At 38.2% G+C, this 17,350-nt stretch overlaps 1 protein-coding gene across 1 annotated transcript in view; it reads left to right on the top strand.

Moving 5' to 3' along the window:
* Positions 1 to 17,004, top strand: part of TCTEX1D1 (Tctex1 domain containing 1) — a 31,005-nt gene extending 14,001 nt beyond the window's left edge. The window contains exons 3-5 of the mRNA XM_006862500.1: positions 8,939 to 9,033; positions 15,509 to 15,633; positions 16,801 to 17,004. Coding sequence (XP_006862562.1) covers positions 8,939 to 9,033; positions 15,509 to 15,633; positions 16,801 to 17,004 — 424 coding nt within the window. The remainder of the gene's footprint in view (positions 1 to 8,938; positions 9,034 to 15,508; positions 15,634 to 16,800) is intronic.
* Positions 17,005 to 17,350: the final 346 nt, after the last annotated feature.

Here is a 17,350-nt window from a genome sequence, read left to right as displayed (position 1 = left end):
CATCCATATGAGGCTATTGAAAACACAATGGCCATCTTTCCCCTAGATTACTCTAATAGCTTTTTAACTGGTCTCTCTGCTTTACCCATGCCTGCCTAAAGTCTATTCTCAACACAGCAATTGAAGTGATCATCAAAAATGGAAGTTGGATCCCACCCTTTCTCTGCTCAAAATTCTTTATAGTCTCCCACATTATGAAAGTAAAAATTTTTACAATGACCCCAAAGCTACATGACAACTTTTTTTTAAGTTTTTATTGTGAATTGAGTGATAGCTTACATGGGAGAACATCAGCTTTACATTCATCCTATCATATTTCGTTTCACTACAATGATTACAATCTCCTCCATGCATCATCATTCAACAGCATTTGCTTCCATTCCCTTTAGGGTTTTGTGTTTGTTTGTTTTTTTGGGTTTTTTTTGGATGTACACCGAAGCACTCGGGAATATACAACCATTCAAACAACCAAAGGGTACACCCTGCAAGCCTACCCTTACCCCCAACCCCTACCCCCCGCCACCAGCACATAGCCCCTCTCCCTCTCCAGGTCTAGAGTCCCCAGCCACTCCATCTCTTCATGTCATCATCTCTGCCTCCATCTCTGGTGTCGCTGCTTCTCTGGGTAGAGTCCCGCACTCCGCTCTCCTCCCTTGATGGTCCCAGGGTCCTCCACTCCTGGACTGTAAAATCAACTACTCCCCTCCTTCTGTTACAAAACATCTACCTTAACATTCACAATCAGTTCTGATAGCAATTATTCACTATTGAACCACAAGAGTCTTATCCCCATCTCCTTTCACCAGCCCTGTCCAGACAGGTTGGAAACCACTCAGTGGAGATTCTACCTTCCCTCACTCCCTCTGAAACTAGGCTCCCTCTTGAAAGCTTGTAAGCCAGTCACTTTATGCCTTTGTAGTCCTCCCCCATTTGGGGTAGCCGATGTCTAAATTGCCCATTCCTGTCAACCCTGTGTACCGAGGGATTGGGAATGATCCTCGCTGTAAAGATCCATTCCCTTTTTTGAGATACTACATCCATAAGTATAGGTCAAGTTCATCAAATTGTAGTGGATGACTCTTTTTTTCCCTCTTCTTTCTTCCTCCAGTCAAGCTCTGATCATACAGCCATTGAAACCAGGTCAAATGGATACTATCTGCAAGTATGGGTGTTCTTGTGCATCTCCCCTCACTTCATATCAGCTGGATGCTTCACTCTCCGCTCTAGTCCTCTGTGGCTATGTCCTTGTCCATGGGCTCAGATGTCCCCAGGTCTTGCTATACTGCTAGATGCCAAGTTCTGGAGGGAGATTCTTTCCATCCCTGCCAGCCTTGGGTCCTCCATCTGCAATGGACAGTTGTGTGAAAATGAGGCTGTAGCACGAACCAAGGAGGTTCCTGGCCAATGCTGGGCACCTCTGTGCCCACACTCACACTTCACAAGGCTCTGCTTAGGGAAATGTCCTTCCTCACGCTGACTTGACTATCACTTAATATACCGCACACAAAGTCCCCATCAGGTCAACTGAAATTCACAGTAACCCCATATGCAGCAGAGTAGAAATGTGCTCCATCTGTTTGTTTTTCAAAATACTTTATTGTGTTTTGGGTGAAGGTTTGCAGAGTTTAGGTTCCCATTCAACCACTTCCACACATTGTTCAGTGACATCGGTTACAGTCCTCACAGTGCATGAACATGTAGAGGTCCCCCCTTCCCACCCCCACCCCCCGCCACAGGTCTCTCCTTTGTTTTATAAGGTTTTCAATGGCTGGTTTTGTTGTTGTTGTTATTTTTTTTAGAAAGACCACCAGACATTTCTTCCAAGACACCTATGGATTGATTCAAATTTCCAACATTCTGGTTAGCAGTCAAATGCCTTAATAATACAAACCACCATTGTTAAATGTTGTCAAGTCGGTTCCGATTTATAGCAACCCTGCATAGGGTTTCCAAAGAGCAGCTGGTGAGTTTGAACCACCAACCTTGTAAATCAAACCGAACTTGTGGTCCAGTGCTAAGCCTGCAGTGCCACACCAGGACTCCATTAGTTAATATCAATGGAGCATTTCCTTTCCCCTCATTATGTCTCATTTGATCTTCTCATTGATCCTTGTTAAGTGCCTTTGAGTTGATTCTGACTCATAGGGTTTGTGGGAGCAGCAGAATTATTGCTCTTCCATGGAGCGACTGGTGGGCTCAAACCAACTTTGCATTTTGCAGTTCAGCGCTTACCCTCCAGAGCCCTATGGTCCTTGAGGAGACACTATTTTGAGTGACACTAAGGTGATGGTTACATGCCTTATCAGGGGCCACACAGCTAGTGAGCAGTCAAGCTAGGGAGTCAAGCCAAGCTATGTCTCAGCTCCTGCCTGTCCCTCTAGGTCTGTTTCCCCATGTGTGCAATGAGAGGAGTTGTGTGGGTTCTTTTGCCCACCTCAACCCCAGTAATCCAGAAAGGCTTACGGCCTGGTCCTGCCTCGGGAAACTTGGATTCACAAAGTTGCGTGTCATCCTTGAGCAGGGGCCATGCTAATCTCTATATTGTTGCAATTTTAGTATATGTGCAGCCGAAGCGAATACCCTGACAACTTTTAAAGCTCATCTTCTTCTGCCCTCCAGCTTGTTTCCTCTGCTTTGCCTACTCTTCCTCTTTTCCTTAAACATACCAGACAGGCTCCTAGCTCAAAGTTTCGCATATGCTGTTCTCTTTTCTTAGAATACATTTTTCTCAGACATCTACATTCCTTCACATCCTTCCATTCTTTGCTTATGGAGGCTTATCTTGACCACTCTATTTAAAATTGCCAACAGCACACTTCCCCCACCCCATTTCCAAACCCCCTTAACCTATTTTATTTTTTCTTTGCTCTATAACATTAACCATCTATCATAATAGATCATTTGTGTGTTAATTATCTTGTTGTCTATTGTCTTGTCTTCTCTCACCAGAATATAAGTTACATGAAGATAGACTTAAGTTTGATATTATTTAATTATTATGGTCCAAAGATCTGTAATAATGTCTGGCAAATAGTAGTAACTCGATAAGTATTTGTTGACTATTGAATGAATGAATAATTAATGTAATGCATCATTCATTGTATTATAACATGAGCAAGCAACTGATTTGGTTTACAGACATGTTACGCTCACAGGCACATGTATCCTTTAAGTTTAAGGTACATTTACAGAAAATGGAAAGGTGCAGCTTCAAAAATGTAAAGCAAGTTACACTCTGACTCCTTGCAAAATATAGTACATCTTTTTCCAAAAAGAACACCTTCATTTGTGTTGGAAATCTGTGGAGATGGGTCACACCCCTCCTTGGTGATTTGCACAGCATTGTAGAGGTAAATGTGGCCCCCACGCTCACAACCTCACCTCTCTGATGGTTGCTAAGGCTGATGGGGCTTTGAACTTTTCACAGTCATCCAGGAACTGCAACAGAAATTTCTTCAGTTGCCTCTTTCTCCTGGATGATTAGCTCAGTAGGCCTCAGAGACTAACTCTGATTTTCTAGATACACTCAAAGTTATTCTATTTTGTCAATCACATTTCATTGATTATCTTCCAGCACATCAGAGTTGTGCTTTGTATGGGCTGCATGTTTCATTCTGTATCCTTCAGAGTAATTCCTGCTCTTTAAAGGTAATACCACCACAAGAACACATATCACTTGTCATTTTCTTTCCTCTTTGACAATATGAATAAAAAACCTGGAAGCTGCTTCAAAATCCACCAAGCTGATTATAAGCTAAATGAACATGAAACCAAAGTACCTTACCAGACAATGGACACTGTCTACTGACAGGGAAACAGTTGGTATGCTTTGACTCATAAGCATGATGTTCGTAAAAATATTCATGGAAGTTCCTAAGAAAGGAAATTTAGGTGTATATTTTACCAGTATTTTCCATGGTGTGTCTCAAGCACAGTGGCTCTGTCTTATTTTTTCTTTGTATGACCAGTACTTCCTACTTTACCTGACACATTGTGGACATAAATGTTGTTGAAAGAATGAGAAGAACAAACTTGAATTTATACCTTGAAGCCTTCTTTTTCTCTGTTGTGCTCTGAAATATTTCCACTGGGTGGCAGCACATCACTCTAGTAAGAGCCCTCAAAAAAAAAAAAGGGGGGGGGGCGCCTATGCTTAAGGAGCTCTGGTAGCGTAGTGGTTACGAATCGGGCTGCGAACCTTAAGATCAGCGGTTCAAAACTACCAGAAACTACCAGCCGCTCTTCGGGAGAAAGATGAGGCTTTCTACTCCTGTAAAGATTTACACCCTCGGAAACCCTGTGCAGGGTCGCTATGGGTCGGAACCGACTCGACAGCACTTAACAACAACAACATGCTTAAAGGATACCATCTGAAATACTAATTTCAGACTTTTGTTAGTTTAAAATACAGGAAAGAGATAGTCAGGAAAGAAAGAGTATTCAGATCATCTTAATCTACTTAATGGCTCCCACACCAGTTATGCATGCGAATATTATATCTTCCTAGAGCTTCCAGTCATCTAATAATGGCAGCGAAAATTGCTGGAATGACTTTCTCAATAATAATTTGATGGTATTATGGCTGGTGAGCTTTGATAGAAATTATTATTACTATCTTTAATAGTCATGATGATAATACATGCCTTGGAATGATAATATGCAATTCAAGGACTGGCCAGCAAGAAAATTAGCAAACTATTTTTTATGAAAACTAAATTTCATGAAAAGTTTTTCCAACTGCTTGTTGTTAAGTACTGTTGAGTCCATTCTGAATCATACGGACCTGATGAATATAGGGTTTCCGAGGAGCCAAGGAGTGGCTGATGGGTTTGAACCACCAACCTTTTAGTTAGCAGTCCAGTGCTTATCCTAGAGCACCACACCAGGACATCTACTGCTTAGCTCTTTTGTTTGTTTCTTGTCTCCTTTATATTTAATCAGATCACAGGCTATTGAATTATCATGCATAACTTCAGTTTTTTCTGGTATCAGTCAGATACAATGAGTGGATTATTTTTGTTGTTTCAGACCAATTGCACACAGTTATTCTATATCCGAGAGTTTTGTGGATTCCAAGTTGTCTTCAGCAGTAGAACATGTGACTCCAAGTAATAACTGAATTTTGCATCACATTATAAATAGTTGCTTTTCTTCCTAAAAGAATAGTGGTTGGTTTGCTTAGTGTCTTCACCAGTGGTTTATGCCAGGCTTTCATTGGTTCCCACATCACTTGTAATCTACTTTCCTTCCTAACATTTTGCAACTCTCTTGGACACAGATTACCAGTTGAAATTTGCTTTGCCTTAAAGGGCAACAAGCTAATGGCACCAACAGTCAGCAAGAACATTTTTCACATTTAAAAGATTAAATTAACCACATCATTACCTTTGTTTAAAAGATCATGTATCCAAATGGGTTATCATTGTATATTATGAAACGTCTGATCATAGACAACTGCAACTCATCCACCTGAAATGTTGGGCAGGTACCCAATAAACATGTGTCACACATGCAGCACAGATCATCACAATGATAGATTTCCTTCTTGAGCATCTCACATTTTGATTTGTGTAGTTTTCCCAGGGATTATGCAAAACAATTTATCAAGAGACACCATGTCCAAATTCATCTAAATTAAGATGCTGAATTGATATTGGTAGTTTCCAAATTTAAAATCCAGGAACTCATTTTGTTTCTAAAAATTTACCAATCTCATGTTCTGGTTTAATGTTATTTTCTTAGATTGAAATTATTTGGAATCTTTTTTTATGTCTTCCTTTTATCTTCTCTCAATGGATAGATAACTTATTTCTTTTCAGCTTCTTTTTCTAAACTTTTCTCTTTCTACCTTTCTCTAACCAACCTTCTCCTAATGTGGAAACTCAGTTAAAATTAAAGCGCTGTGTAAAAAACAAAAACATGTCTTCCATGAAGTTATAACTTTGGTCACTGCATGGTCAGCCTTCCTGAGGATGTATTGCTCCTGGTGTGGCCATGTAGAATCAGCACAGGACTTCGAATCACAACATCAGCAGTTCAAACCCACCAGCTTCTCCTCAGAAACCCTATACAGGGTCACTATGAGTCAGAACTGACTCTAAGGTACTTAACAACAACAATAGGTGTTTCCAGATTTTCAACCAAAATATCTGAACCTTATTTCCTAAGCCCCATTGCCTCCACAAAATAAACCGAAGTTCCATGTTCTATTACTGTGGTTAGTAATCTTTTGTCTGATTTTACTTTCTTCTTTATTTTTACACTAAGTATACATGGTTTCTATGATTGTTGTGAAAATAAAAAGGCACAGAATGAAATCATCTTTAGTAAGTCTAAAAAAAATCTGTCTGTACAACTTTTAATTTGGCCACCAATCTATAGTCAGTAGAATTTTCAAGCTGCCTTTAGGATGCTTGCCAATTTTATACCAATGACATCATAAATTACACTGATTATCCATCTGTAGTAACATGAAACAAAGTAGGACTCAGTTGTTCATAGCAGTCTTTATTTGCTTTCATGTCTTAGACTCCTAACTCCTGCTAGTTTGAATTTTATACCAATTCTATTGTGTTTTCTATCAGTTTTTAGCATGGTGTTCAGTAAAAGATGTAGTGTATTTAATCACTGTCTTCCGTATGTTTATGCAAGTAAGTTTCAACTGCAACAGTTAATGATTTCAGACAGTCATGACAGCTTGTTTGCATTCTGTTGGGCATGACTATATGTGACATTTTTTCACTGGGAGATAAATTGTTGTTATTGTTGTTGTTGTTAAGTGCCGTTGAGTCAATTCCAACCCATAGCAACCCTGTATAGGGTTTCCAAGGAGCAGCTGGTGAGCTTGAACCATCGACCTTGCAGTTCAAATGACGTAGCAGTCTGATGCATTAGCCCACAATGCCACTGAGAGATAAATAGGACATATGAAATCTGCAACTGCCTTTACTACATCCATGACATTAAGCAAATTACTTGACTGTCTTTTGATTCATTTCCTTTATCTCTGATAAAAGGTAGAATAATGATTCCTTTACTTAATGAATATTTGGAAGGTAAAATGAAATACTTGATGGAAAGTGTTTTGCCAAGTTAAGACATAGCATATATAATATTGAGACAGACCAGCTTATGTTAGAATCAGGAGTTTTCTAAACATTGGGTTTTCTAAGCAAAAGCGATCATCTTTGCTACTGTCCACAACACCTGCAGCCAGTGTGGCCAAACAGATTGGTTGGTACTTCAAAGAGTAGCAGAAAATTATGAGGAAAGCAGGTGTTATAAGAATGAAGACTAAAACACTAATCCAGAGAAGCATGGTGAAAAAGCAGTCATAATGTCTTGCCTCACTTATTGAGCTAGGTGGGTAAGCCTTAATTGTTTTATGTTTTAAAAACATTTAAGTCAATTATCTCCAATCTTCTTAAAATAACAATTTGTAAGAAATCCACTAGTTCCAGACAGCTTGAGAATAGAATATTTAAACTTTGTTGAGAAAAAAGAACATCCCTAAAGATTAAGAACAAATTCTTTTCTCGTTAAATTAAAGCAAAAATATAGCCAACTGAGAAAGGTGGCCCCTCTGAATAAACACACACACTATTATAGCGTCTCCTTTGAATTGGCATCTGTCTCAACTTCCATCCTCACAGGTGGAGAGAATTGAGGCTAGGGCGTTCTGAAACTACCATTAGTGGCAGCTGAATTTCCTCTGAATTAGGCTGAATTAAGCAGTGTTTGAGGAACATTAGGGGTTCTTCTCTTCTTGGGTCTCCTGTTTAACACCTGGGAAAGCTCATATTGCCTTGGTAACCTAACCAAACTAAACCCCTTTCTTAATGTTGAAAAGAATGATTGGTACTTATTGATTTACGATCGTGTGGGTGAATTGCAGTTTGGGTGAACTATCTCACCATATACATAAGTTTCTCAGTTTTCTTTTTTCTACTAAAGAGCTTTTGTGAAGTACATGTTATAATGAACACCCCAGGTGTACATAGATTTTTTTTTCCTAACATTTTTAAGCTTTCTATTACATTCCTATTATAGTTCTGGTGTGGTATTGTGGGTTAATGCACTGGACTGCAAAGTCGGTTTGAACCACAAGGTCAGCAGTTCAAGCTCACCAGCTGCTCCTAGGAAACCCTATACAGGGTCGATATAGGTCGGAACAGGCTCAACAGCCCTTAACAACAACATTATATTCCCCAGGCCTCTTTGTGACATTTTTCCCTTTGGGGGAAAGCCTTTGCTTCTGTGATACAGATGAGATTGGCAATAGCTTTTGAAGCCTGTACTCTGTTACCCCGTATGTTTATGTACAGCATTAATAAGCAAGACATGATCTTCTAAAAGAACACTTTTGGTATAATTAGATGACCTGGATACTACACTGAGCTCTAGCCTCGACCTTCAGACCTGACCCATGTAATTTATTTATGTCTTAATTTTTCCATCTCTAAAATGTGTGGTGCTTTAGGATAAGCATGGAACCACAAGACTGGTTTGAATGCAAAGTCAGTGTTTCAAACTCACCAGTTGCTATTTGGAAACCCTATGCAGGGCCACTGTGAGCAGGAACTGACTTGATGGCACTTAACGACAGTATCAACATAATACATGATTTCCTAGTTTCACAAAGAGTCTTGGTGTAGTGCTGTAGGATAAGCACTGGACCACAAGGTCAGTTTGAACTGCAAGGTCAGCGGTTCAAACTCCCTAGTCACTCCTCAGAAACCCTATACAAGGTCGCTATGAATCAAAATTTACTCCATGGCATTTAACAACAACAAAAATATGTTACACTTTATGTCACTGGGATATTTATGTAGGACTTGAAATTTTCTTTGATCTCTGTAAAATTTTGTTCTTTAAGCAACACTGCATTTTGTTATTATTGTATCAACTCCTGAGACTTCTTTTTCTCCCTTGCTTTTAGCTCCCTGAGTACTGTGTCTTACATGGATGAACCTAGCAAATGTGATAATAATGCCTCTCGCCTTGCAGTTCAGATGGAAAACACCTATCAGTTAGGTCTGTTATTTTAACTCACTCCTGTATAATAAAACTTCTGATTTGGTGATTGATGCTTATGGAAATACCTGGTAATTTGACATATCTTCAACCCTAACACAAAATAAAACCAAGAAACTAACTTGTTGCTGTTAATTAAACTCTGACTCATGCACGGCAGTCCAGTGGTGTAGAGAAGCCACGGGATTTTCAAGACTATTCGTTTTCAGAAGCAGCTCGCTCAGGTCTTTTTTTCTGAGGGATTTTGGGGTGGATTCGAACTGCCAATCTTCCAGTTAGTAGTAAAGCACTTAACCATTTGTGCCACAAGGACTCGTAGCACAAAATAGTTGCTGGTAAGTATTGTCAAGTCAATTCCAACTCATAGAGACCCTTTAGGGTTTCTGAGGCTGTACATTTGTATGGAGCAGAAAGCCTCATCTTTTTCTTGTGAATTGACTGGTGGATTTCAACTGCCAACTTTGTGCTGAGCAGTCCAGTGCTTATCCTACAGTGCTACCAGTGCAAATAGCACTTCCTTGATTTATGAAATGGTTTGAAACTGCTTTAGTTTCTTCCTCTGCAAAATGAGACCAACACTCATTGCCTATTCTTTATCCATGTTTCCTAAATACCAAGAAATGTACTAGGTGTCACTGACTTTTATTGGATATTTCTGAATTAAGAAGTTCAATGGATATTTCTGTGTTCTCTTGTAGATTGATGTCACTCAAAGTGTTGGACTTAAATGAAAGAGTTATTCATTGAAGTGTAATCCAAGAAAACCAAACAATGTTGTCGATAGGTAGAGGGAAAAAAAATCTTCAAGGCAAATTATTCCTGGTCCCTTGTTGACAGAGATGTTTATCCCTTACCACTGAGGTTTAGGGATTAAAAAAAAAAAAAAAGAAAGAAAAGACCTTTGCACCTGTTTCTGTGCCCCCAGGTAGAGTCTGTGGCCAGTAGCTTTTCCCATTCATGTTTCCTCATAGACCTACTTGTTTTCTCTAAATGCAGGCCTGCTCACAATTATCTGAATTCATATATAATTATTGTAATGTAGAAATTCCACAGAGACTTACCAAGGACCAAAGATAGACCCTATGGAGCATGGTAATTCCATCAGTGACCAGTTAACCCAGAGAAAATTACAGACCATCAGCACATCCCATTAAACTTTGTAGCTGGTTTTCTACAGGACTACATGGATGTGACGGCTCCATAATTAGTCAATCTACTGGTATTTTCAGTACTGGACATCTATTATTTCTGCCAGCCAATATGTTTTAATAATCCTTTAGTAACTTTACCCATACTCCTTTAGTAACTTTACCTGTTGCCCTTGGGGAAGCCCACTGCTTTTAGTCCATACCATTCTGATGAAGTGAACCTTGGCTTCAGAAATATGGAATGTGCGAGGGCATATAATTCTGGTCTAGCCAATCAAAGTCTTTGAGATTCGATTCAGGGGATGTTGTGTGGGCTGTTAAAGAAACAAGTCAGGCCCTGAATCCCGGAAGAATTTTGGGTTTGGTAGTTTCTGCCACCTTGCTCCTCTGTGGAACCTGAGCAGAGCTAAGACAGAATGAACAACCAAATCTTAATGTCACCATTTGAGTCCCAAACTATCCTAGGTTTTTCAGTTAGGCAAGCACATTTGGGCCAGGTTTTCTCCTACCTGCAGCTAAAAGATCTTAGCTGTTTGGTTCCTATGACTTTGGCTATGCGTGCTACAAGAGTTTGAATCTCATGTCAACAATGTAGCGCGCAATAATATAACTTCATTAGAATATGTTTTCATGACCTGTTTTCTCAGATAAACTAAAATGTCTCATCAGCTTTAGAAGTACTAAGTGTTGAGCCAAGTTAAGAAACTAATATCTTAATATAGATATTTTCCCACAAAAATTTTATGTGAATTATTCTTTATATTTGATGTCTTTTGTGCCTGGAAATTGATTTTTAAGCATTCAACTAATCATCTTATTAATACTCAATTGAAATATATTTCCATTACTACTTATTTCTGGGTTTATTTGCATGTGAATGACACTGTGGACTCTTGGTAAAGATTCCCCCAATTCACCACAATGAATACTGGGCATCAGAGTGAAGAAGAAAAAAATGAGTCACTCACCAGAACTCTTGTGTTTAATTAATTTTGAATATTTTATCCAGTAATATTTGCCTCATTTAAACACATAAATGTTGAACAGGTTTATTTTCTTTACCTGAGTAATTATAGACATTAAAAATGAGATACAGGCTGAATATAATTAACAAAAGAAAAAGTGAATGGAAAACAAAAACTATATTTCTTGTCATAAAATACCATTTACATTTCCCAATAATTAATCACAAAAACAAAAACACAGACTATGTATCAAAGTTTGACTATTATTTTGAATTTCTAAGTAAATTGTGTTTGAGCAAGATAGTCAACATCCTTGAATCTCATTTTTTTCTAATAAATGGGAGTCCATACATCAGAAAAGTGTGGTGGCAATTTGCATTTACACTGATTCTTCATTCCTTCTGAGAGTGACTAACTCTAAGACATTATCACTAAGAATTGTGGCCTCCCATAATAGTCAATACAATTACCTATTAATAATGGAATGCGTTCTCTAAGGGACTTTTTCTGGGCTATGGTTAAAGAACACACTCAGCATTTCTCAAGCTGAGGTAATTGAAAGAAAAATTCAAGCCTCAATTGCACTATTCAATGATACAGAAAGCATTAAAAGAAGATGGAAGGAATACCCTGAGTCACTGTACCACAACGAGGTCGCATATGATCAAGAGTCAATGATACTGAAGGAAGAAGTCCAAGATACACTGAAGTCATTGTCAAAGAGCAAGGCACCAGGAATTGATGGAATAAAAATGGAAAATTTTCAACAAACTGATCTGGCACTGGAGGTGCTCACTCATCTATGCCAAGAAATTTGAAAGACAGCTACCTGGCCAACTGACTGGAAGAGATCATTATTTGTACCCATTCCAAAGAGAGGTGATCCAACAGAATGTAGAAACCATCAGACAATAACATTAATATTGCATGCAAGTAAATTTTTCTAAAGATAATACAAAAACAACTGCAACCAAACACAGACAGAGAGCTTCCAGAGGTTCAAGTCAGATTCAGTAGAGGATGTGGAACAAGGGATATCATTGCTGATGTCATGTAGATCCTGGCTGGAAGCTGAAATACCAGAAAGATGTTTATCTGTGCTTTATTAACTATGCAAAGGTTTTTAATTCTGTGGATCATGACAAGCTATGGACAACATTGTGGAGATTGAGTACTCTGGAATACTTTAATTTGCTCATGAGAAACCTGCACGTAGGCCAAAGGCAATTGTTTGAACAGAACAAGGGAACACTGAATAGTTTAAAAATTAGGAATGGTGTGCACCAAGGCCATATACTTTTACTATACTTAATCCAATGTGTATGCTTAGCAAATAATTTGAGAAGCAGGATTATACGGGGTGAAAAAAAATGTGGTATCAGGATTGAAGGAAGAGTCATTAACAACCTGTGATACATAGATGATACAAACTTGCTTGCTGAAAATGAAGGGGATGTAAAATACTTAATGATGAAGATCAAAGACCACAGCCTTCATTATGATGCTCCAATGTACAGAAAACAAAAAAATACTCATCGCTGGATCAATAAACAACATCCATATAAATAGAGAAAAGATTGCATTTGTCACAGACTTCATTTTGCTCAAATCAACCATCAACACTCATGGAATCACAGTCAAGAAATCAAATGATGTATTGCATTAGGTAAATCTGCTGCACATGACTTCTTGTAAAGTGTTTCAAAAGCAAAGATGTCAGTTTGAGGACCAAGGTGCACCTGATCCAAGCCATGGTATTTTCAGTAACCTTATATGCATGTAAAAGTTGGACAGTGAATAAGGAAGACCATATAAGAATTATGCATTTGAGTTATGGTATTAGAGAAGAATATTAAAAGTACCATGGTCTGGCAAAAAACAAGACAAAACAAAAACAGATCTGTGTTGGAAGAAGTACAGCTAGATTGCTTCTTGGAAGCCATGATGGCCAGACTTCGTCTTTCATATTTGGATATATTATCAGGAGGGACCAGTCATTGGAGAAGGGTATCATGTTTGGTAAAGTGGAAGGTCAGAGAAAAAGAGGAAGACCCCGAACGAGATGGATTAGCTAAGTGGCAGCAGCAATGGATTCAGGTGTAGCAATGATTGTGAGGCTGGCACAGTACCAGGCAGTGTTGTGCATGGAGTCACTATGAGTTGCTACCAACTAGATGACACCTGACAACAACAGCAACAACATGGTTAGAGAAGTACCTGATTCTTTGAAAACACTGTCAGTGAGCACCAGATCAAGCAAGCTATTGGTGCCATCTTTGCTGCCATATTGAGACAGTCTAAGAATGAAGCCAACAGAATGGAAAGTAAAGCCAAAAGTTAAAGAGAGAGAGAATTGAGCTTAGCTTCCATGAGGTGTTACAGTCTGTCATGGGACGTTTTCTTGAACAGAATCCTGTCGTTTTCTCAGCTTTAACTCTGCCCCACTCCCTGGGATCCTTGCCACCCATGGAGGTCACTGTCTCTCTGCTTAGACCCTCTCCCATCTTAACTGAATTCTCAGCAGAGAAAATCGTCCATTCATTCCCACAGCTGAGGTAATAACAGGAGCAAGAGCATTAATAATAATAAGTATCAAATGATTGCTATGTGTGTGGCAAACACTGTTGTAAGAAATTAGGATATTTTCTCTCATTTAATCTTAGCAATATAGTAATTTTTATAATTATCCCTATTTGTGGGAACTGAGACATAGACATGTTAAATGACCAAATATTTTTTCTCTTTTAAATAATTTTTGGACAGTTTTTGTTCGTCTTTTCATTCTGATCATACAGGTCTTTACTTTTTGATATCCAAAGCTATCTTTCTTTCTAAGGAAAAACATTCTGTCAAGAAACAAAAAATTTAGCATTCTCATCAGTGGATTTTGTAAGTAACTTCAGAAACTTATTTTGGAAGTCAAAAGCTGATTTTCTAAGAGATAAATCGATTCATAATTTCCATGGAGTTGAGTCAACTCTGACTCATGGAAACTCATTTACAACACAGTAAAAAGCTAGCTGGTCTTGCATCATCCTCTCCTCTCACTCCAAATGTTCAAATCTATTGTTGCCATGTGCTAACATGTGTTAACATGAGCCAATCCATTTACAGCCTAGGTAACTCTATACAGGGTTACCACGAGTTGGAACCACCACCACCAGTTCATCTTTCATTTCAGTTTACACATTCCAATTACTAATAATTATCAATGCATCTTGATTATATGTTTGATCAACTTTAAACTCCAGAGTTGGTAAAAATCGACCAGTGAAAACCTTATGAATAGCAGTAGAATGTTTTGGGAGCCAGGGTAGCAATGGCGACTTGGTGCATTGGGAGTACAGAGTACAGAGTGATGCTTTTGACCCAAAGGGACAAGGAAAGTTACCTGGAGAAGACGACCTCTTTGCTGGCCTTGATAAAGTAGTATTTATCAGACAATCAAGATGGGGAAGGGTATCCCTTTTGAAAACAAAAACAGTTGCCAGGAAGTAGATGAGACTCAAGATGAACTCGTGTGTGTCAGAATAGAACCGTGCTCCATAGAGTTTCCGTTGGCCAATTTTTCAGGAATAGATCCCCAGACCTAACGGTGCTTCTCAAACCTTCTACCTTTCCGTTAGCAGCCAAGTGATTTAATCATTTGATTAAAATGACTCTATCCTTCAAAATTCCAATGAAATCCAGAAGACTGGAGCAGCAGGCTTAGGGAATCATGGTAGTCAAAGAAGAGTGCGGATTGGGTAGAGGTTGTACCCCAGACCTTGTTAAGAAGGAGAATAACAAAGTAAGATCTGGATTTTAGGGTGATTATTCTGTGAGGTGTGGAGAGCAAGTGTGCATAGAGTGGAAGACATAAAAGCCAGGGTGTCCAGTTAGAAAGACATGGAGAACTAAGGGTAGCTCGTTAACCATTGTTATTAACAGTTAGGAGTAGAGAAAGAGAAGACTTTGGTGTCAAACCTCAACAGTTCTGAACACACATTTTTGCTTATTTGATAAATGTATGAACCCATTATATTCTTGTCCCTTCCAGAGAAACTGACTAGAAACCTAATTTGTTGTTGTTTTTAAGTGCCATTGAGTCAGTTCCAATTCATAGCGACCCTGTAAAGGATTTCCAAGGCGTGGCTGGTGAACTCTAACTGCTGGCCTTTCAGTTCAAACTGACTTTGCAGTCCAGCGCATTCACCTGCAGCACCACACCAGGAGTCTTAGAACTAATTAAGACCATTTTTTTCCTTACATAAAGATCATAGATTAAATATCCCTTTATGTTTCAGTACTCTTCTGATTAACATATGGAGAGGGAGGATATGATTTGAAATAACTTCTTAGAAATTCTGTATGTGTTTTCAGGTCCTACAAAACATTTTCCTGTGGTTGCTGTCAATCATATTTTGAAAGATGTGTTGACTAACTATCTACAAGAGGAAGAATATGAACCAGAGCTCTGTAGACAGATGACTAAAACAATTTCTGAGGTATATGTGTGATTTTCCCAAAGGGTTAACTGAAATTGAAATATCTGCTGAATGTACAACCCCCTACTTTTTGATGAAGGGAATTAATTTGCAGTTGCAGAGGGGAAAAAAATGCATGTTTATATTTTATAAAAATATTTATTAGGTCATCTGGCACTGTAGAATATGGACTGGGCTGCCAACAGAAAGGTCAGCAGTTCAAACACACCAGTTGCTCCTCGGAAACCCTATTTAGGGTTGCTGTAAGCCAGAACTGACCCGACTGCACTTAACAGTAACAACAGTATGCCATGTGTGTATATGTGTGAAAACCTTTGGCTAAAACAATTGCTATGTGCAACATGTGCATGTATTTTGTAAAAAAAAAATGTATTAAACTTTATAAATAACTTCATTGTAGAAGATATGCTATGTTAATCATTATTTTCTCTTCACCAAGGGAGCAACTACCTCTTTTGAGGACTATCAAATAATGAAATTGTGGTCTTTGAATACATTTTTTTTTTTTTATCCATGAAATTGTGGTCTTTGAATACATTTTTTTTTTTTTATCCACTAAAGGGCTGGTAACTTTATGTAAGTTTTCTCCACTTAAAAAAAAAAAAATCTTTACAACATTCATGATTAGTTATATTACAGTAAATTCCTGTGTTGTTGCTGTTGTTGTTAAGTGACCCTGTATAGGGTTTCTGATGAGCGGCTGATGAGCTTGAACTGCCAACATTGCAGTTCAACCAATCTTGCAGTTCAGCACATTAACCCGCAGCACCACACCAGGACACCAAATGTCTGTGTATGGCCCCTCAACTGGCCAATACAGGTATTGTAATGCCAAAATTCTTTGAAGGGAAACCATCTTAATATAGATGTTCAAATAATTTAATAAATCCTTTAAATTCTATGCTCTGGATTGCAATCTTCTATGTGCCTTAGAAAATGTAGATTTATTGGTGGTACTATAATTTTGACCCTGAATTTCCACTCTAATAGGGACGGTGCTCAAAGGAAATATTAATAATAGATCTATAAATAATTAATGAAATTATCAACAGTGTTTCATATAATTTAAAAATATTAAATTTACTGTATGTATGGCAAAATGAAAATGTTAACATTTCAATGTAGCTAAATGGTAATGAAGACTTTTCTTTCCTCTTCCATTGGTAGGTTATTAAAGCCCGGGTAAAGGACTTGATGATTCCACGGTATAAGCTCATTGTGATTATTCACATTGGACAACTGAATAGTCAGAGCATACATATCGGAAGCAGATGTCTCTGGGATTCTAAAACTGATACTTTTTCATCTTACGTTTTCAGAAATTCTTCTCTTTTTGCTCTTGCAAATGTCTATGCAGTGTACTTTGAGTGACTGAAAATAAGAAACCTAGTTCTAAGTTGTTGTTTTCTTAATCAAGAAATAGGCTGTTGTTATGTATACAAAACTTTTCCTGCCGTTAATTTTGAGAAAGAAACAGCAATAGTATTTCAAACAACTGGAAATTTTTGGACTTTTTTGTACTCTGGTAAGTATTTAGAAGAGAAGGATGACACAAGAAGGAATTGAGCTCATCCAAATCAGGAAACAAGCTTTGGTTCTACTAGACTTTCTATAGGCATAGATTCTTATTAAATAATGCTTTTGGAACTAATTTTTTAAATTATCCCTTAATTAGAGAGTTGGATTTTCCTGCATTATCCTCTAATGAAGATAAGTT

Source organism: Chrysochloris asiatica, unplaced genomic scaffold (genome assembly GCF_000296735.1).
Source record: "Chrysochloris asiatica unplaced genomic scaffold, ChrAsi1.0 scaffold00048, whole genome shotgun sequence".
Classification (NCBI taxonomy): Eukaryota; Metazoa; Chordata; class Mammalia; order Afrosoricida; family Chrysochloridae; genus Chrysochloris; species Chrysochloris asiatica.
The sequence above is the reverse complement of the archived record's forward strand: the minus strand, read 5'-3'. Positions and strand labels throughout refer to the sequence as shown.